Below are 18,938 nucleotides of genomic sequence, written 5' to 3' on the forward strand. Positions count from 1 at the left end.
TAAAGCAAGAGCTAAGATTCACTTCACGACTGCCGATCTATTGTTATTTGCGAAGAGTTAGAGACATTTCTGAGTACACATTTACAAAATAGGCCCATCTCCGCTGATACTATGACTCTTTTATGACAAGCATTTACATCAGACTTTTTCGCGTAGTACCGAAATGATTTCTGGTGGTTGTCCTCGATAGAAGCTCGTTTATGGTTTTCAACATCAGCAAATGCTTAAAGTCGAGTCAGAACCATCTCTTTCCCTTCTATCAATGAGTTCAAGACTTTCGAATGCAGGCTCTCGTTCCAACTACAACAAAAATGGAACGTGTGAGAAAGGAAGGTTACTGTTAATTCACAGTGATTCACTATCTTGATTTTCCCGCAAGTCAAGGTTCCGTTCATACGACGCAGAACATCGAATGTTTTGCAGTCATATGCCCATTATGATCTTGAAAGCACCGCGTAAGTTTAACTGTTGATCGCATCTTCGGTGTCAGAACTCTGAACATCATTCCCTCCATGGTGCGATTGGGACACGGCGCAGTTCAAAGCGACCGGCAATCACCGCCCCTGAGGCGGAGCACGACGCTCCAGTCGACTTCTGGTATTGACAAAGGAGCTGTTCTCGCACCATTTTCTATCTCTTTGTCGTTACATGAACCATTGGAAAGCCACGCGGTTTCGTGCAGCGAGACGAAGTACATCCAAAAGAAATTATCACCTTCATGTGATGATGGCGGTTGCCATTCTAGTGACGAGCGATGCAACGGCAGGGGAGATGACTCGTCGTCGGTCTTGTCGTCATCTTTTCCCCCTGTCCTTTCCACCGATCTACACGCTCTCTTGAGAACATGTGATTGGAAGGGTATCTACGAAACACTCTTAGATTTAAGAGACACTACCGACGAGGAAATCTTGATTGCAAGTTTTCGCGAGCGCAATGATCACCACGAAACGCCGCTCCACGTCATGGCCTGGAAAGCGCCCCCCAAACTAGCGATTTGCATCCTGAAGATGCTTCCTGTGGATGTGTTGCGGCACATGCTGTTGCAGGTTGACGAGTGCGGCAATACTGCACTTCATTTGGCCTGCGCCAATCTTGATGTAGAAAATCTCGAGTTCGGTGTTATCAAGAACCTGCTGTTACTTGCTTCGGAAACTCTAGAAATGCTTAACGATACGGGAGACTCGCCTTTGCACTTATTGGTGACGAGTCAGGCTTTTCGACGTTGTAATGACTTTGATATTGAAGCCGCGTGCGAAGAAGCCATTTCGTCGCTACTGCGGATGTTAGGAGGCTACTGGGTCATGGCTCAAAATAATGCTGGATTGACCTTGATGCACGCAGCGATTGCCCACGGAGCACATGAACGCGTATTGGTGAAGCTGCTCAATACCGCTCCTAAAGTGGCCAGTGTTGCGGATCGACATGGCCGGCTGCCTATTCATTACATAGCGGCATTTGCCGGTAGCACACCTTGGACTTTTGCTGTACAACTGCTGGGTGCATACGCCGACGGCATTTTTGAACAAACTTTGGATGGCGACACACCCTTGCACTTACTAATGTCCAACTCGCACAAGAACTTGCGTAAAAGGGAGCGCTATCTGGGTCGGAACGTTACCAAGCTTGCCGAGCTTCTGGTTGGATCCGGCAAGGAGGAAGGAGCTTCGCCAGTGTTGATTACCAACAACGAACGATTATCGCCTCTCCACTGCTGTGCATTGTTCAGAACTCCGCCTCAGTTGACAGGGATCTTGATGGCGTCCCCTTTAGCCAAGGTGTCTTCGGCATTGATAACCCAATTCGGAGCGACCGCCTTGCATCTACTCTGCGCGTCCGGTAGAATCGCCGACTCAATCGAAACCCTGGAAGCACTGGCAACTTACCAGGCTTGCCAAGTTCTGGATGCCAGTAAACGAACGCCTTTGGCAGTGGCTGTGCAGAACCCCAAAGCATCCGTCAAAGTCATCAAGATTCTATGCAACGCCAATCCCGAAGTTGTCGAAGTACCCCTTAGAGGATTCTTGCCGCTGCACTTGGCGGTGCAAACGCACAGATGCAAGAATTCCATTGTCAAGGCTCTCCTCAAGGCAGCTCCAGACTCTGTCCGAGCCTTGACCAGCATGCGGAATACGCCATTGCACGAAGCTTGTCGATATAATGCGGCATCTTCAGTTATTACACTACTTGTGGATAAATTTCCCGAAAGTATTCACGCCAAGAACGCCTGGGGTGAAGAGCCTGTGATTCTGGCACAAGCCAGCGGAGTTTCGCGAGAGATTCGAGCTCTCTTGAAAGGTTCGAGAAGGAAGGAAACGAGTCTGCGACAGTAGAAGCAGTACCTGGCGCAATGATTCATACATTGCGACTGCACTGTGTCGATTTTGTTAATCTGTGAAACATAAAAAAGAGATAGAAATATGTTGTCAAGGAACAGAGCGCGAACGAAAATAGTGCAGTTGCTCTTTGGATCCTATCATTCACAAGGAATAAGCCTCATTGAAAATTACCCTTTTGTTTGAGAATCAAGGCGAGCGGTGCAGAACGTACTCCAACTAATGCAACATTAAGAACACTTCAAGGCGAGCATAAACCTGCAGAAGAGAAAAACTTGACGCTCTATAAAGCTTTATAACCCTTAGAATATTTCTGCATACTATGGCCTTATTGTTGCTGAGTTCTCATAGTACTCATTGCCCTTGGATCCCTTCGTCCAATATAGACGATGAGGAGGATGAAGCAGTATCACAACCAACAAGAATTGCTTCGTAGGCCATTTGCAATTCGGCTGTCCACGCGTAGTTCGGATCTGGTGTTTCCCCTTGTGTACAAAACCGACCACGTCGATAACACCATTCTCGCTTGTCATTGAATGCACGTCCTCCACTAGGATCAGACGGAACAACAAAGCGCCGACCAGTACTAATTTCCGATAAAAGGAACGTACGGACGGGTCGCTCGTCGTCTGACTCATTTTCAACAATACTTGGAGCTGGAGCAATCGGAGGCGAACACTGTCTTTCGTTCAAAGACGGAAGCGTTAACGCCTGCAAGAAGTCTTCCCCAAAGCCAGGAATCTGCTCGAACACGCAGCAGTGGCTTCCAAATGAAGCGACATCCATGTCAACGTCCCCATCGTTGTCACGAAAATACTTGATCCCTGGACTTTCCGTCTTACGACCTCCTTGGATACGGATCTTGGCGTCCGTAGCGAGATCTCGCGTTTCCTGCTTCAAATCAGGGTGAGCGTATTTCTCAAATTCCTCCAGAGCCGTGAGCAATCGATCGTCAAATTTGGGGCCAAAAGGAAGCGTACTACTTCCCGCGATAGGAATCAAATGACCTGTCAATGATTGCAAAGCGCGGATGGCTAGCGTCGCACTCAAAGCGTCATCGCGCCCTCCACCCACAATAGCACCGGGAGTACCACCATCCACACAAAAGTCTGTTACCACTCTGAGAAGGCTTTCGTAAACAGGACCAGTTGCTATTCTTTCTTTCATAAAGTCAGGACCGGATGCAAGTGCTGCAATGCAACCAACAGATGAGCGCAGAGTGAAGACGCCATACTTATATCCGTTCCCTCCTCGACCGGACAGAGTGTTGTGTAAGAGACAGATGATCTTGGGAATCACATTCTCTGTTTTTCGTAGCAAATCGTAACACTCATCGCCTTCATCATATCGACAGCAAAAGGTGACGGCCATTGCCGCCTTCAGACTCTGATAGTGGTCCAAAGTCAGTAGTGGTGCTAGCAATTCTACCACACCAGATTCACGGAGCGTCAGAACTGCTTCGTCGCTCTGGGCTATGTTCATGAGAAAGCCAACGCACCAAGATGCGGTCTGTCCTTTCCATTGAGTGGGATCCGGTCCCGCATGATGTAAGATATCCATCAAGGGTGGTAGCGCGCCTGTTTCCAGCAAGGGAACGGCATTTTGTAGAGATTCCGCCAAAAGTGTAAGAGCGGCTACGCATTTGAAACGAGCTTCCGTTGTACCGTCTTCTTCAGCAACCTGTACGAGAACTGGCAAAATGTCTTGTCGCTGCACGACCGGGATCTGGTTCTTCATTTCAGCCGCAAAGCTCCAAAGAATAGAACAGGCTTTAGTTCGAGCTTCACCGCTATCGGTTTGAATCACGTTTAAGATGGATTCCACAAATCCGGGATATTGGAACATGGGAATCTTGTTGTCGTAGCCAATCGCTAAATTGGAAAGAGCCGAGCACGCCTTAATGCGTGCTTCGGTGGACGAACCTTGAGCCGTGGTACGTTCCAGAACCGCCATGAGAGCATCCATGACACCTCGAGTCCGAAACACACGATGTTTATTGGCTTTGGAGATGGACAAATTCATCAGGGACAAACATGCGTTGGTAGTGCACGGTGTCGCTCCTGTTTCCGGCGAGCACGTAAATGCCGCCACGTGTCCCAAGGCTTCCACCAATCCCGGCGTCCCCAACAACGCCGCGTCGTTGGCGTCCGCGTTACTCAAGTTCTTGACGCACGTCGTAGCCTTGAGCCGTGCCTCGTCCGCGGAATTGAGCATGACGTCTCGCATTGACTCTAGCACGTTCGGAATTTTGGCAATTTCAATTTTGTTCCCCTTGCCGCAACTCAGATTCATGATCGCGATACATGCGTGCAGCTGTGCCTTTTCCGAAGCCAACGGAACGGTGTACACCACGTTGTTTTCCTGTACGTGCCGGGCAAAGGGTCCACCCCGCGCGACTAGCGCCAAGGTACTCAGTAACCCGTGTGCTTGCATTAGATAGGCATCGCTGGCTTCCGTGGCCGTCAAGCTCCGGATGGTTTCGACCGCGTACTCTCTTCCCAACCCGTCCACCGACGAACTCAACATGACGTGTTGTACAAATTGTAGAATTCGGCGGTTGGACGCAACGGCGGCTCGTCGATGCGCCATTTTTGCGTAATCCGCCAGCATGCGGGTACCGAGTGTCACGAGTCGTGTGGTATTCAAGGCTTCCAACAGAGGCACAATGCAGCCCCGTTCCGCAAAGTACTTGAGATCGTTGACGGTAGTGTCTTCGCCGAAGGAAAGCATAATCGAATTCGGAGACAACGGTGAATTGATATTGGTCGGCACGTTGAGCGGTGTGGCGGGGGCCGATTCGTCCCCATCAAAGGCGGCGTTGCGGAATATGTGTTGGAGTGAGGAATCGTCGGACGCCGCGTGACTCTGTTGATCATCGAAGGATTCCTCCACCAAATGGGATTCGCCCCACGCGTTGCCGTTCGTTTCATCGACGGAACTCGCGACACTGTCAAACGTGCTTTCCAAAGCTGGAGCGTCGTGATCAAGCACATCTTCGTCACTGTCGAGCGCCAACGTTGCGTCCAGCACCGACTGGAAGGGCAACAATCCACGCAGAGTCCCGACACGACTCTGCGTTGTCAGAGGCGAGACTGCCAGCGAACGGGGAGAATGGGGGGCCGTGAATGCGTTGAGATAAGTAGAACCGGTGCTGATAGGTCCTTCCGACGCCGTGTCTTCGACCGAGTTGCCGAGATCCATGGAGACAACAGGAGCTCCAACGGACGAGCCAGACGAAAAGGGACGTCCAACCGCCATTGGGGGACGGGACTCCGTAGTTTCCAACGCTTCCTCCGCAACGGGACCATTTCCCCACGTATCGGGATGTTGTTGTTGTTGTTGTTGTTGTTGTTGTTGTTGTTGTTCTAAAGCACTGGTGGGATCAATGGACAAGGGATCAATTGCTTCGTTGGAAACCGTGCGATACGGTTCGGCGGGAGCAGGAGTACCCGTTCCTACGGGGTTCAACGCATCCCCTACGAGGGAAGGGCTCGGGCCTTCCTCCCCGTGATCCGCTCCGTGACCTTCGATTCCGTCGTGCACGGGATCCTGCGCTACCGGAGGAACTCCTAAAGGAACCGCAGACTCGTAATCGAAGGTCAGGTACTGATCCGGGAAAGTACCCGTCGCTTCCCGAGGCGCCATGGTCACCCAAACGAGTCGGTGCCGGACACGGATTTCTTCCGTGCGAAGCGGAGTGACGGAACGAAAGTTGTGGTACTATCAGTACTTCGTACACTTTGTGTGTTGGATAGTTAGTACTAGTAAGTAGTAGTAGTAGTAGTACGCTACGACGAGCACGGCGGCAGTCCTGCGCGACGCGTACGACTCGTAGGGCGGTTTCTGCTACCAACGGGCTCGCGCTCCCTGGAACCGCTACGAACCACATCCGTTGCGCGGCACCCGACGCGTTTGGTGTTGGAAAACCGCTCCCATCAAAACGGGTCGTCCACTTAGGCCTTCCACAGATTCAACGCCTGGAAAGACACGACTCGAGTCATTTTCGACCAAAATTAAGCGCACCTCTAATTATATCGGTTTCCAGGAAATGCGTTTCCGTTCAAACCACTCAGACTACAATATCCAGTATATGCATACTAGATGTTCGTACACACACAAATTATTGCCTAGAGAGGCACGCATCCATGTCTCCTTTTATTTTTGGCTTGAAAATTTCACGTCTCGAGGCCCGTTAAAGATCGGTTTCTATCCAGCCCGACAAGCTTGCGAACGGCGAACTTGAGTCGAAGACGTGTCGTCACGACGTCCGGGCGTGGAGCCCTCCCTGTGGTTCGCGCCAGGGGATGTTGGCCGTAGGTATACACGGTGGTGCAACGAATTGACCGATCCAAAACAACAACAAGTCTCGATCGATTCGTTCGGGTAGTTGTGTCGACTGGATCGAGACGTCCGAGGCGAGCGCCGAACGAAACTCGTTACCACGAAAACGAAACACCGTACGTGTCGTCGTTGATAGCTTCGTTTCCATACCACTCTACATGTGTCGCACGACATACACACACACACACACACACATATATATATGTACACAACCGTCTGGTGGATTGGCATTCGTATGGAGAAAGGACGAAAGCGGTAGGAAACCATGAGCACGAACCGTTCGATTCGTGACGGGTCGCCGAACGTTGCTAACGACCATCCCGGAGACACGGAACGGAGGAAGAGTCCCATCTCGACCCCTGCGGCTTCACCGTGTCACGACGAAACCGACGACGCTCCCGTGGCAACGCTAGATACCGCTCCAGAATTTGACGGCGGCACGAATGAGAGTTGGATGTCTCCCGTTTTGGAAACACCCAGAGCTCGAGCGTACTCTTCGGAAGAACGAGGTGCAATATCCGCGTCGGTGGGACGGCCTCCCCTCATCGTCACGACTTTGGCCGACACGGACAACACGAGCGTCACCGAGGGCACCGCACCCGTGTCTCCCGCGACGTCGACTATTCCCGTGCACCGACGTGTCGACAGCAGCGACGCCAATTCTCTGCCTTCGCTGTCCGGACCCATACAACCGGCCCATCCCTTCTTCAGTCCATCCTTTTTCGAAGAATCCGACGCCAGCGATGGTAGTATTGTGTTTCAACCACCAACGCCGCAACGCGATACTTCCAACCCAGATTCTTTGCGATTCACTGGTCCGCAACATGTTCGGCGGGACAGCCGTGGACGGGATGGGAGGGATCGCTTTCCTAGTTTCGATAGTCTCGGGAGTTCCGGATCCATTCGCATCGTTCCTCCCAGTAATAGTAGTCAAATCATGCGAGGAAAAGAAAAGTTCTCCGCATCGTCAAACTCCTTACCCGCAAATCCAGCTCCGGTGATACCCAGCCTGCCGACTATTGGACAACTGCCGTACCACGAACGACGAAAACTCATGGCACAACGTGCCAAAGATCAGCAACAACAACTACAGCTGCAACAACAACAACTACAGCTGCAACAACATCGCCCGCATATACCTCCGAATTTAGCACCCATGCCGCTGCCGGCTCCGACTTTGCAGCATCTTCCACACCAGCAGCAGCACCAGAATCTTCCTCAGATTACACCACACACCAAAGAGGTTGCTTCTCCGTATGGACAAAATGTATCGTTTCCTCCCCATCAACCTCAGCATCCACTACCGCAGGCTCATCCTCACCACTATATTCAAAACTTGCCATCGGGCTACGCACCGCATGCCGGAATACCGTTGAGAGCATCGCATGGGCCACCACCGCCGCCCCTTTATGCTTACCCAGTACCTCAAGTACCGCTAGGCCCGTATCCACCGCCACCTCTTCAGCAGTACTACGGGCACCTTCCACCACCACCATCGCAGCAGCAGCAACTGCAATCACTCTGGACACGAAACAACCCTCTCCAAACCGCGGACAAGGTAGCATCGGATCCTCGTCAGCAGCAACATTTATACCGAACGTCCGGCAATCACCATCAAATACCTCTTCCCCCACGTGGAGGAAGTCATTCGCGGAACAATTCGTCGACAATTGGACTGTCTTCGAATATGTCCTCATCGGATGGCGATGTGGAACGGAAGCCGTCGGCACGAGTGCGTCCCGAAATTGCCCCAGCCCAGCCTCCATTACCACCCCCTCCCCCTCCACCTGGTTTGCCGCCAAATTACGCTCATATGCGAACGGACAGCTCCGGAAGTCTCTCGTCCTTAGGTAGTTTCGACCGACCAGCGAAGATAGAACCACGAAAAGCTAGTTTCTTGGAAAAACTCAATCCGTGGTCACCGAAAGTACCAAACGTAAACGATTATCATCGTAAAAATCAGCAGTTTTTGCGGCGGGCAAGTGTAGAACGCGGAAAACTTTGGAGTACGAGCCCACAAACACCAGCTGGACGACGGTACGTGCATTACTTGGAGATCTCTGCGCATCTTTGTTGACTTCCGTCGTTTACTCATTTGCCTTTCATAAATCCGAAAGAAAACCATCAGTTTCCACCGAAGGACCACCGCCCACACGCGGATCACACAAGCGGTTAAACTCCATAGATGGTGACGACTGGGAGGAGAGACCTGAATCTCTTGATACCGTGCCCTACGGCAGCAAGCAGAATTCGGCCGATCCAAGTGACCAACTAACAGTGAGTTCCGACGTCAATTCCAGGTATGTAGACATTTTACTTTTTTACCAATTCATTGTTGTTGGAGCGAGTACTCATAGTCTGATGGCTGTACAGTGAGGACAATGATGTAGATTCTCTGGACTCGCCACAGTTTTACGGGCATGGTTCCCGACGTGGATATGACGGAGGTGCTGAGCCGAATGAGCGCTCAAATCTACTGCCGCCTCCTGGCTTGAACACGAGTGAATACTACGACAAGTCAAATGCATCTGAGTCTCGTGCTGGCTTAAGCAGCGAAAGCTCCCAACGCCGACAGAGCCGTCGTACGAATTGGCCAAACGAATTTCAGTCGGCTTCAACGGAACGCAGGGGAAATACGACGGGAGCCAAAGAAATGGAATATCTGGTACGCCTTGGCCTTGTGTGCCTGCCTTGATAAATGAAGTTTTGGATTTCACTCAACACCATATATTCCTTTGATAGACCGAGAAAGAAAGACGAAAGCTGAATCGAAAGAAGAAGAAAAAGAAGAAGAAACACGAACGACACTCGAGAAAAGCTCGTGTGCAGAGTGGTTCCTCGGAGGAAGAATCCAGCAGCTCTGTGTCGGCATCATCAGCGTCTTCTCACGAATATCAACGATGGATGAAGAAGCGTGCACGGATGCTGGAGAAAGAAAGATCTCGATTGATCAAGCAATGGAGAGCTGAAGCATTTGCGGAAGAACGGTCTACGCAGCAGCACAGTCGTTGGTACCGTCGTTTCAGCCGCTATCAAAAAGAACAGTTTGGCGAATGGGTCAGCCAGCTTTTCCGATTCTTTATTTGGCTAGAATCCTTTGTTGCCAATCTTCCGCTTACGATTGGTGCAATTGCTCTAGCAGTCGCCAACCTTGGTGTTGACTGGTTCAAATTTGCTGAAGAAAACATGGATTCCTGCGAACCGGTGCACTTTCATTCATCTCAGTGCACATTCCCCGAATTTCCTGGTTGTTTTTATTGCGACACTAGTGCTAGAATGTACAAAGTTGCGCTGAATTTCCATTTTGCTTGTTCGATTATCGCAGGAGTCATAGCGTCGACTTTTATTGCCAAACTCATTTTGGCCCGCCGTGTGGTATTCGACGAACTGAGTTCTCCAACTACGGCAACACCAGCGGGTTTGCTTTGCATGACTCTGAATGTGGTTTTTGCCGGACGAGGACTGATAGGACAGGTAGTGGTCTCGCTAGCTGGCTTTATTCATCTCTGTCTTGCAATCTGGTTCATTTACATGGCGCTAGCATACCGCATCATGCCTGAACCAAGTTGGTTCCCAAACACGGTTTCTATTGGACTTTCGGCAGTGAAAATATGGTTGTACTATCCAATGGCTGGGCATTTCCTTATGGCGGTGTGTACTACTTGTTTTTGTTGCTACTAAACAGAAAGGGCGTTACAAATTTTCTCATGGCGCTGGCTCTTTTTTGCTTCAGATATCCCTCTCGTTGAACTTTTTCTTTTTCCCGATCAGTCTTATTCGTGTTGCCATGAATAGAAAAATTTCGGCAACAGTAGGGTGGATGCAAATGTCCGCCCCAAACATAAGTCTTTATGCAATGACGCTCATGGCCCAGCCTTCCTTTAAGGAAGAACACCCAGATATCAATCGGTTTCAAGTAGTCCATCGCATGGTATATCTACCTTGCATGCATTTTTTCTTTGGCCTTTGCATAGTGGGAATGCTAGCTAGCGTCCACAGCTTGTTGGTTCGATGGACTGAGTTCCGAAAGATTCCATTTTCTCCAGCTCATGCTGCTTTTTGTGTTCCGACCTTATCTCACGCGAACGCTATCCAGGCGTACCGAGCAGCCGTCAATTCATTTTCAAAGGTGCCTGTTGGAAGTCCGTTTCGCAGCTTCCTTTATGTTTACTGGGTCTTTGTTCTCATAGCTGGAACGTTCCTGACACTTTGGATTGCGACGAAATTTATGTGGAGCTTACCAGGTTGGACTCATATTGATACGGCAGGCGAAATGGAACCGCCAGCCCCATACGAAACAGCCATGACGTCATCTAACCTAATTACGACCGGAGAAAGCTTGGTGCAGCCGTTCATCAGCCCAGCGATTCTACAGGCCAATGAAACGGGTGCTTTGGTAGTTTCCCGCGACCAATATGGAGCTCAAGTCTACCGACGAACGCGAATGGTGACTGCGCTCGGTTTCGAACCGATTATGAACCAACTGCAAATGGACGTAGAGCGCGAACTACTTTTGGACTGGGTCGGAAAGAATCCTCCGCGACGGCGACACCGGACACTAAGCGTACCGGGAATTGACTTTACATACGGAGCCACGGGCGCTTTCGGTGCGGGCAACGCCGGTGTGTACGGAATGGACGAGGGAACAGGGTCACCGTGGTTTTCTCGTCCGAGAGCGAACACCAGCTCTCCCAATGTGAGTCATCGGTATACTTAAAACATCTCTATAAGACTGGGAAAATTCCAAAACCAGTGTACAAGCATGAATTTACTTCGATTATGACAATATACAATACAAAGAAACATTGTCAATGCTTTCATCAAAAACGAAAGAAGGTGCTTCTCCCTTCAAAAACCAGATTCCTACTCCCAAGACCTTCGGGCCAAGCCTAGCAGGGCACTGCAACCGGCCAACACATCGTCTTCATCCACTCTGGAGACCAATGAAGACTTGGTTAGATCCAGAGCAATGTAATGGCGCTTTGTTTCCGAGTGCTCGTCTTCACTGACAAAGTTGTTTAATGATGACGTTGCAGGAGGTGAAGAACGGTCACAGCGAAGAAGCTTCGGTGTTAGCCGCTGACGTTTGGCATGCTTCTTGACAGGAGCGGTGCTACCAAGATAATGTGGTTTCAAGTGCACGACGGGCACGATCGAGTCCACATATCTGCTTTCCATGGAGCCAAGATCAGTTTCCAAATGTTGCGTAACTATCGCGGTATTTATCGCAAGCCCAGCGGATGCGGGACGACGTTTGAGATGCAGAATGTCGTTGAGATCTACAACATCTTCATTGATGTAAGTCGATTCCCTTTGACGACCCTTGCCAACTCTTACGAAACTGAAATAGTTCAATTGCCGGCGTAGCGACGCAAAAGAGGAGTGGTTGAAATATCGTGGCAACACTTTCGCCTCTACTGTCAGTCGATCGTGTACAATAAGACGTCCCAAAACCCTTTTTCCGTCGCTAAGATCTGCAATAAAATAAAATAAGGATACGTGAGAAAAGCTCTCGGCGTAACTTAGCGGCAAAATGTGGCAAGAACAAATAGTGAAAGCTACTCACACCCAGGAGAAAAGGAAATTACGTCGTCGTTCTCCAGCAGCATATCCCGTAGACGTCTGAAGATAGAAGAGGATAGTAGGTGAGACTATATTCGTAATAACTTCAAATTCATAAAGATGAGAAAACTTGTGGTATCTTCCGTTGTGCCGTGAGGCGACTCGGTTGATGGAGATCCAGGTTATGGGTTTAGGTGATGGATCGCCACGATGGGAAACTCTCTTTTGATGTCCTTCGTCTTTTCCGTCGACAGCGAACACTTTCCAGCCATGAGCTCACACACATCGACAATACCTTTTGTAAGTCGAAAGCAGTACATTCGGGGAATTGTATCGTCTGGCCTCGCAACAACCTCGATGTCCACAAATTCCTTCGCTGTAGAAGGCGAATTTTCCCCTTTCTCATTCCCACCATTGGCATCAACGAGAATCACTACAACTCGACTCACCTTAAAAATGGGATCGTTTTTTCATCTCCGCCTCCTGATGCTGAGTCTGACAGGGAACTATCTTCGCTCTCTGTAATGCTACGCTTCGATGAAGTAGTCGTCATGGTCCCTAGTGCTTGCAGATTCTCTATGATTTGTTCGCTTCTCGTTTGTGGGTTTCTCGTTGACCGAGAAGACATCGCGGCACGGCGTTTGATGGCCGGCCATCTGCCAAGCCAATCCAGAAAGCTGCGTCCATGACCATCTGTCGAGAAATATAATTTCCGATGCATGTGCATATACCACGTCGAATTGACGTGTTGAAACGAATATATATATAGACGTGCAACTACGACAAATATTAAGAGCCAATGATAACTAGTAAAATATTTCAAAACTTTTTTTAACTACGATCAACCAGAAAGAAAACCAAAAGTGACGAACGTTCTCCGACCTCTGCTGGTCCGATTGGATTGCATTCGGACGATTTGCCGTCTGGAATCTCGGCATTCTTTCCAAAACACGGATCACAACTCAGCGTCCGCGGATAGAGACCCTCTTTATGACCGCATATTTGCGATTAATGCTCGATTGACTGTGAATAGCCTGTAATAGCCCTGACGAAAAATCGAATTGATAGTGTGAGAAGCAAGTAGACTGCCTGTTCATATATTACGAACCAGCCAATATCTTAAATGTCCCATATTTATTTGATTATTCTTTCATGGCGCCATTTTCCAGTCGCCGGCCACCAACCTTCCTTTTTTAAAATCCGATCCGTTCTTCCGAAGAACCACTTTTTTCCCCTTCGCGTTTTCCTCTCCACGCCTTTCCAATTTCTCGTAGCCAGCCAGCAAGCCAGTGAAAATTAATGACTTTCAAACCGTTTGTAAACAGCTAACAAAACCCAGGAGCTTGCATTAGCCAGACGAAAAAATAACATTATTGCTTTTATACAGATAATAAGAGATGAACAGAAATAAGAGATGCGTAGTGTTGTCAACATGCCTTTTCCTAGCGGTTTCTAGGTTTTATAAATGATGTGTATAGACTCAAAATTCACTAGCGATACTTTGCTGCAAGGCCAAAAGTTCTACCATTGTGGCACAGCCGTTGGAGCATCAGTATTGTTGGGATAAAGTCTTCTTCTTTACACCATAAACATAGCAAAATCTTCTTCGGATAGAGACGGAAAGTGCTCGTCACAAAAACTTGTCCCGTCATTGATATCATCAAGCAAGAGGGATTGCTGTGGCTCTCCGAAACTGGGAGGAGTTATGAAATCGAAGTCCACAACAGTTGGAGGCGATTCTGAAGATGACTTCTGGGCAGATGTGGATGTGGTGTTTTTGCCCACGTTACCCCACAAGAAACTTGTGAAGCTAGCAAGTTCATTGCTTGGATGACTCCATGTAGCTGGCAACGTGGTGGTTGGAGGAGCCTCATAGATTGGTGTGATAGCAATAGCTTTTGACTGTGTCCCGTCATCCCCAAAACAGGAATGGTTGGAATAAATTCCACTGAAAAAAGCAGTCAGGTGTGGGGGAAGAGCAGCAAACTCGTAATCCATATCCTTCGTTGAGCCGCGTTTGAGAGTATTTGCAATGGGGGATGTGTAGGCAATGCATTCCTGTTCACTCATCACGTTGTCACTATTGGCATCTTGAGGTTTGTAGCACGCGCCGGGTGTTCCTTCGTACGTGGTGCGCATCGTTGCGACAACATTGTGGTTCGTGTTCGTGCAAGTGCCTTGATGAGACGTCCGCTCAGTGGGAGATTGTATCTCCATTTGCTTCCCAGTGCTTCCCTCAGAAATACTCGCAGTAGTCTCATTCGGCTTGTACGGGGTCTTGCGTGGCGACTTCGCTGGGTACTTCCGCTGTGGAGGAGGTAGAGGAGCACTTATCTTGCTAATACCCTTAATTTGAATCCTCGGAGACAGCTTTACCTTTGCTCCTGTAGTCTTTCTTTTCACTAGCTTCGCCTTCGTTTCTTTTCCCGCAATTTTGTTTGAACCTGATTTCCGCACAGTCGAGCGCTTCGTTCGTTTCGAGTTTGTCGAGACCTTTCCTTCCGTCTGAGGGCAGCTAGCAGCTCGTAGCTCTTTGGGCTTCACGACATGAGGACGCTGTGTCATGATTAAACCAGGAGGTCTCTTGTTTTTCTTCTCACGAAGGGCTTGGCAAGTTTTTTCTAAGGCTTTCGACTCGTCAACCTCGAAGAAATGATTGGGACCAATTCGTTCGACGAAGCGACCGGGAGGATCTTGTTGAGCAACCAATCTCATGACCCTAACGGCAACAACCCCCTTTTCGTTACGATAAGCGCTGGCGTAGGCATCTTTTTGCGACCAGACCAACTTGCGGAAGTTTTGGTTGCCCACAAACCCTGCCACTCCGTTGCCTCTTCCCAACAAAACATCGGTGCTGGTAAGGTCCTCGATGATCTTGGTACCTGGAGATATCTCACGCACCTTTGTCTTGTTGGTGGCCTTCGTGCGTTGGCCATTCTTGGATTTTTTCTTCGTCGACGCAGGCATTTTGATGAATCGGAGGCGTCCTTTGTTTTATGAGGTACACATTGCAAACGCGAGCACCCTGCGTATTCCAAATGGGATGCCCGTCGGACAAACTTCTAAGTACCGGCCAACCCAGAGTACAGCGACGTTTACAATTGCGCTTCGAGTCATCGCTCGTACGAATTCACCTAAGCTCTACGTACGGGTAAGCCTCTTAGATAGGTTGGGAACACGGTCACTGGCATGGATGGCGATGACTCAAACGATATTAGTCGTTACAGCATAAATAACATATTTCCCAATATAATGCAAGCCACTCATGCTGGAACCGTCGGCCCAGAATCAGAATGTATACCAACATACGTAGGAAGTGAACACAAACACACTTTCGGAAGCAGATTCGAAATGGCCATTCAGCAGACGCAGAAAGCCCCCTCGGTCATGGCAAGGAGCCAATCATCATCGTTGCGGCAATTATTATCGAAATGGTTTATAATCGTAAAAAGAACCAGCCTTTAAATCCGAAAGAGAATCCAAGGATGGCTTAAAGTGGATAGCGCCATCCAGAATGTCAGAAAACTAAGAACCGAAGGCGAAAACCGCAGACCGGTTTATATTGTTGAGCGCATGCGTCAATTCAATGATAGAACAATAAAGCGTTCCCGGTCACACGACGGAACCAATCATGTCGTCAACGTCATTCATGCGCTAGAGAGAAAGACCACAGACAGCTATGCAATTCCAGTGAACATACAAAGAATCATAGCACGATTAGCTATCACTATTTATTATATAGAGCAATGCCTACTCAGGAAGAAGACAGAAAGTCAAGAAGCGAAACCGGACATAAGATAATTGCTTACATCTAAATTAAGGGAGACGTCGACTTCTTTTTTTCATCATATCACATGAGTTTTACTGCTTCTGATGCCATTTACACGATGAGATATAGATATAGGAGAAACGACGACTTATTTATGTCCGTCTTTCCTAAAGCAACCTTTCCAGCCGATAATCAAAAATGGGGTGTCACTCTCTTTCTGCCCTACAAATGACGTGACTTTCCGCAAGTCCATCGTAATCTCGGATTGTCGAAAAAACTCGAGACATTAGCGATAGTTGTACATAGCCTGAAGAACGGGAATGCCTACTCTGCATCGCAAATCAGGTTTTCCTAGTACCGTGAAGTACGGGAGCCTTCTTGGTTATCTAGACACAATCAAATGAAATTATGTCAGAGTGAAGCGGAAACGAAAAACATTTGCACAGACAAGCATCCAAGACTTAATCTTTTCATGGATTGCGATGCGTTCTTTGCATACGCGCAAAGGACATATACTGGTTAAGTAACTTATCATATACTATACGAACCTTTTTACCAACATTTTCCTCGGCGAAGTAAAGCCACGGCCTCGCCATTGTGCCGCGACAGTAGCTCCCTCTTTACGGAAGAAGAGGAGCCTGCTGTTTCTATACTTTACATCTCCTGATTCAAAGAGCGAACGCTTGTAACAACAAGGCTTGACTATGTGCAACGATCTTGGAGAGGGATCTCGCTGCTGTGCATTTTATTCGGCAGTCGGTTTCATTTTCACTGTAAGTTCCGGCCGCGAGTTTGAAATCTAAAAAAGACGGCCGGCATGGAGCGAGAGCAGCGACCGGATTGGACGATCCAGCCAGACGCGTTGACTGTGAATGAGGAAAACGATGCTGGAAATCTACAAAGCCCGGAGGTGGTGGGGTACACGTTTTTTGATTCCTGCTCAATGTCTGTGTGTTTTTCAACGGTCTCGTTTTCATTGTGAAAGAACTTCTTACATTTGCGTCGTGATCTCAACCATGTGTTTGTGTAAATTTTGCAGTTATGGGTCGGTATAATGATACATACACAGAGCTTTTTCATTGCGGGTATCGATGATGCCGACAAGGCGCGAGCTTCTGCGTGGGGGGCGACTGGCATGTTTTTGGCAACCTTTGTCGCATCAGTTGGTGGCATCTGGTATGATTCTCAAAAGAAGGAGCCGTCGATTGAAAGCTATGGAGAGCCAGAATCAGAATACCAGCTTCAGCCGGAATATGTGCCAAACTATGGAACGTCAGCGTAAATGTCGAGACTGTGAACTCATCAAAAGACATGTGCTCTTTTTTTCGCTCTCTTGTTAACTTACCGTAAGGGCACAAAGCATGCAATAAAGCAACCGTGCGATACAACTCGTATGACGCAATTTTTAAAGGCTGCTGTGGAGTATGTACTTGTAACCTTGATCAAATAAGAAATTTCTGTGAAGTCTTGATGAGAGACGAGCTATTCTCTAGACCTTGTCCAATACAATGGACAATGTAGTCACCAGGTCGACTTTTTGCTGGTCCGGTATGTATACAAGGTATTATGGTCATTGTCGCAAAGGCAATTTCTGTGCAATAACACTTGAAATCACAGTAGTCAGCGAAAAGCAAGCTACCAGCCAGCAAGCGATGGTGAGTTCACTGCCCTTGATTGCCCTTGATTTGGCTTTGCTAGAAAATCTAGCGCGCTATCCAGCTCCTCGCTCTTCGTTGAACTGACAGTACTGCTAAAGTAGGCTACATAGTGTGAAGGGGCCTTCGAAGACTAGAAGACCTCTACTGAGGAGTTGGATCGTTTGCTTAGTCTGTCCATCTTCCGCTTTTTTGAACGAATTTGTCACGGTGTGCGCATCGGCCGCGAAGGAAGCGGAAAGATCCGCACGGAGACGGAAAAAAGCCACCATGTTGTTACGGCTTTCTTGTCGTCGCTCGGCAAGACGGAAACAAAAACGAGTACTCAGAGTATTGCCTGTTTTTAGTTTCCATCGTCTCTGTCTTCTCCTCTATAGAAGCAGCAATTAAAAATGAGTCGAGACTCGTAAGTAACCTGAGGAAAGAGAGTGAAAGATGGCCTCACGACAACCTTTCCGACGAACATTCAACAGAGCCAATGTCGAAATAAACTCATTCACTTGCGCGTTGCCTTGCACAGCAACTATGACCACCATATCTCCATCTTTTCGCCGCAGGGGCGTCTGTATCAGATGGAGTATTGTTTCAAGGCGGCTCAATCAGGTCTGACTGTAGTCGCAGTCCGCGGCAAGGACTCCGCTTGTGTCGTTACGCAGAAGAAGGTCCCTGACCGACTGATGGATCCCAAATCGGTCACACACATCTTCAGACTTTCCCACAAAGTCGGCTGCTGTGTTACCGGAACCATGGCAGACTGCAAGGCCTATATTCAACGCGCTCGCTATGAAGCTGGACAATGGTCCTTCGACAACGGCTACTCCACGCCCGTGGCGGTTTTGGCCAAGCGCATGGCGGATCTGGCGCAAATCAACACGCAAACGGCTTCGATGCGGCCTTTGGCCGTCATTGCGCTTTTCATTGGTGTGGATGACGAGAAAGGTCCCGTAGTTTATAAGGTAGACTGTGCCGGGCACTATTTGCCCTTTTTCGCCACCGCTGCGGGACCCAAGGAACAAGAAGCAATGAACTTTTTGGAAAAACGAGCCAATGATCTAAAAGAGATGGACACGGATCAAACCGTGCGGACGGCGATTACTTGTTTGGGACATGTTTTGGGAAGCGACTTTCGTGGCAGCGAAATTGAGGTGGCGCAAGTTGTCGGCATCCAAGGAAAGTTTCAGGTATTGTCGGAAGATCAAATTGAAACTCATCTGAACGCCATTGCGGACGATGCGGATGCGTAAAACCAAAATCTAAGACCTATTGCACTACGTAAAG

General features: G+C 48.8%; 6 protein-coding genes across 6 annotated transcripts; 3 read left to right on the forward strand and 3 right to left on the reverse strand.

Moving 5' to 3' along the window:
• Positions 1 to 1,573: 1,573 nt before the first annotated feature.
• PHATRDRAFT_42512 (predicted protein) lies at positions 1,574 to 5,978 on the reverse strand (the record flags this gene model as incomplete). Its single annotated transcript, XM_002177015.1, has 1 exon — positions 1,574 to 5,978. One exon carries the CDS (start codon positions 5,976 to 5,978, stop codon positions 2,688 to 2,690), a length of 3,291 nt encoding a protein of 1,096 aa, XP_002177051.1. The 3' UTR covers positions 1,574 to 2,687.
• Positions 5,979 to 6,939: 961 nt separating this feature from the next.
• On the forward strand, positions 6,940 to 11,391 carry PHATRDRAFT_42513 (predicted protein; the record flags this gene model as incomplete). The annotated part of the gene is made up of 5 exons (XM_002176520.1): positions 6,940 to 8,711; positions 8,792 to 8,974; positions 9,048 to 9,339; positions 9,417 to 10,325; positions 10,408 to 11,391. The coding sequence occupies 5 exons, from the start codon at positions 6,940 to 6,942 to the stop codon at positions 11,389 to 11,391; spliced, it is 4,140 nt and encodes a 1,379-aa protein (XP_002176556.1).
• Positions 11,392 to 11,421: 30 nt separating this feature from the next.
• Positions 11,422 to 12,828, reverse strand: PHATRDRAFT_42514 (predicted protein). Its single transcript, XM_002177016.1, has 3 exons — positions 12,686 to 12,828; positions 12,241 to 12,296; positions 11,422 to 12,148 (listed from the first exon to the last, which is right to left on the reverse strand). Exons 1-3 carry the CDS (start codon positions 12,787 to 12,789, stop codon positions 11,538 to 11,540), a joined length of 771 nt encoding a protein of 256 aa, XP_002177052.1. The 5' UTR covers positions 12,790 to 12,828; the 3' UTR covers positions 11,422 to 11,537.
• A 986-nt stretch (positions 12,829 to 13,814) lies between these two features.
• On the reverse strand, positions 13,815 to 15,203 carry PHATRDRAFT_31518 (predicted protein; the record flags this gene model as incomplete). Its single annotated transcript, XM_002177017.1, has 1 exon — positions 13,815 to 15,203. One exon carries the CDS (start codon positions 15,201 to 15,203, stop codon positions 13,815 to 13,817), a length of 1,389 nt encoding a protein of 462 aa, XP_002177053.1.
• Positions 15,204 to 16,610: 1,407 nt separating this feature from the next.
• On the forward strand, positions 16,611 to 17,475 carry PHATRDRAFT_42515 (predicted protein). Its single transcript, XM_002176521.1, has 3 exons — positions 16,611 to 16,778; positions 16,814 to 16,954; positions 17,045 to 17,475. Exons 1-3 carry the CDS (start codon positions 16,710 to 16,712, stop codon positions 17,285 to 17,287), a joined length of 453 nt encoding a protein of 150 aa, XP_002176557.1. The 5' UTR covers positions 16,611 to 16,709; the 3' UTR covers positions 17,288 to 17,475.
• A 536-nt stretch (positions 17,476 to 18,011) lies between these two features.
• On the forward strand, positions 18,012 to 18,933 carry PHATRDRAFT_53939 (proteasome alpha 1 subunit). Its single transcript, XM_002176522.1, has 2 exons — positions 18,012 to 18,066; positions 18,181 to 18,933. Exons 1-2 carry the CDS (start codon positions 18,053 to 18,055, stop codon positions 18,902 to 18,904), a joined length of 738 nt encoding a protein of 245 aa, XP_002176558.1. The 5' UTR covers positions 18,012 to 18,052; the 3' UTR covers positions 18,905 to 18,933.
• The last annotated feature ends 5 nt before the right edge of the window (positions 18,934 to 18,938 follow it).

The sequence above is a fragment of the Phaeodactylum tricornutum genome, chromosome 1 (genome assembly GCF_000150955.2).
Source record: "Phaeodactylum tricornutum CCAP 1055/1 chromosome 1, whole genome shotgun sequence".
In the NCBI taxonomy this organism is placed as follows: Eukaryota; Bacillariophyta; class Bacillariophyceae; order Surirellales; family Neidiaceae; genus Phaeodactylum; species Phaeodactylum tricornutum.

What these genes read in the sequence shown, in the direction of transcription:
- PHATRDRAFT_42514 (XM_002177016.1), bottom strand. Translation starts at nt 12,789, where the DNA reads ATGACGACTACTTCATCGAAGCGTAGCATTACAGAGAGCGAAGATAGT. An exon ending in AAAACGATCCCATTTTTAAG is followed by an intron (nt 12,297 to 12,685) that starts GTGAGTCGAGTT and finishes TTCTATCTTCAG; the next exon opens with ACGTCTACGGGATATGCTGC. An exon ending in AATTTCCTTTTCTCCTGGGT is followed by an intron (nt 12,149 to 12,240) that starts GTGAGTAGCTTT and finishes ATTTTATTGCAG; the next exon opens with ATCTTAGCGACGGAAAAAGG.
- PHATRDRAFT_42515 (XM_002176521.1), top strand. Translation starts at nt 16,710, where the DNA reads ATGTGCAACGATCTTGGAGAGGGATCTCGCTGCTGTGCATTTTATTCG. An exon ending in CAGTCGGTTTCATTTTCACT is followed by an intron (nt 16,779 to 16,813) that starts GTAAGTTCCGGC and finishes AATCTAAAAAAG; the next exon opens with ACGGCCGGCATGGAGCGAGA. An exon ending in TTGATTCCTGCTCAATGTCT is followed by an intron (nt 16,955 to 17,044) that starts GTGTGTTTTTCA and finishes TAAATTTTGCAG; the next exon opens with TTATGGGTCGGTATAATGAT.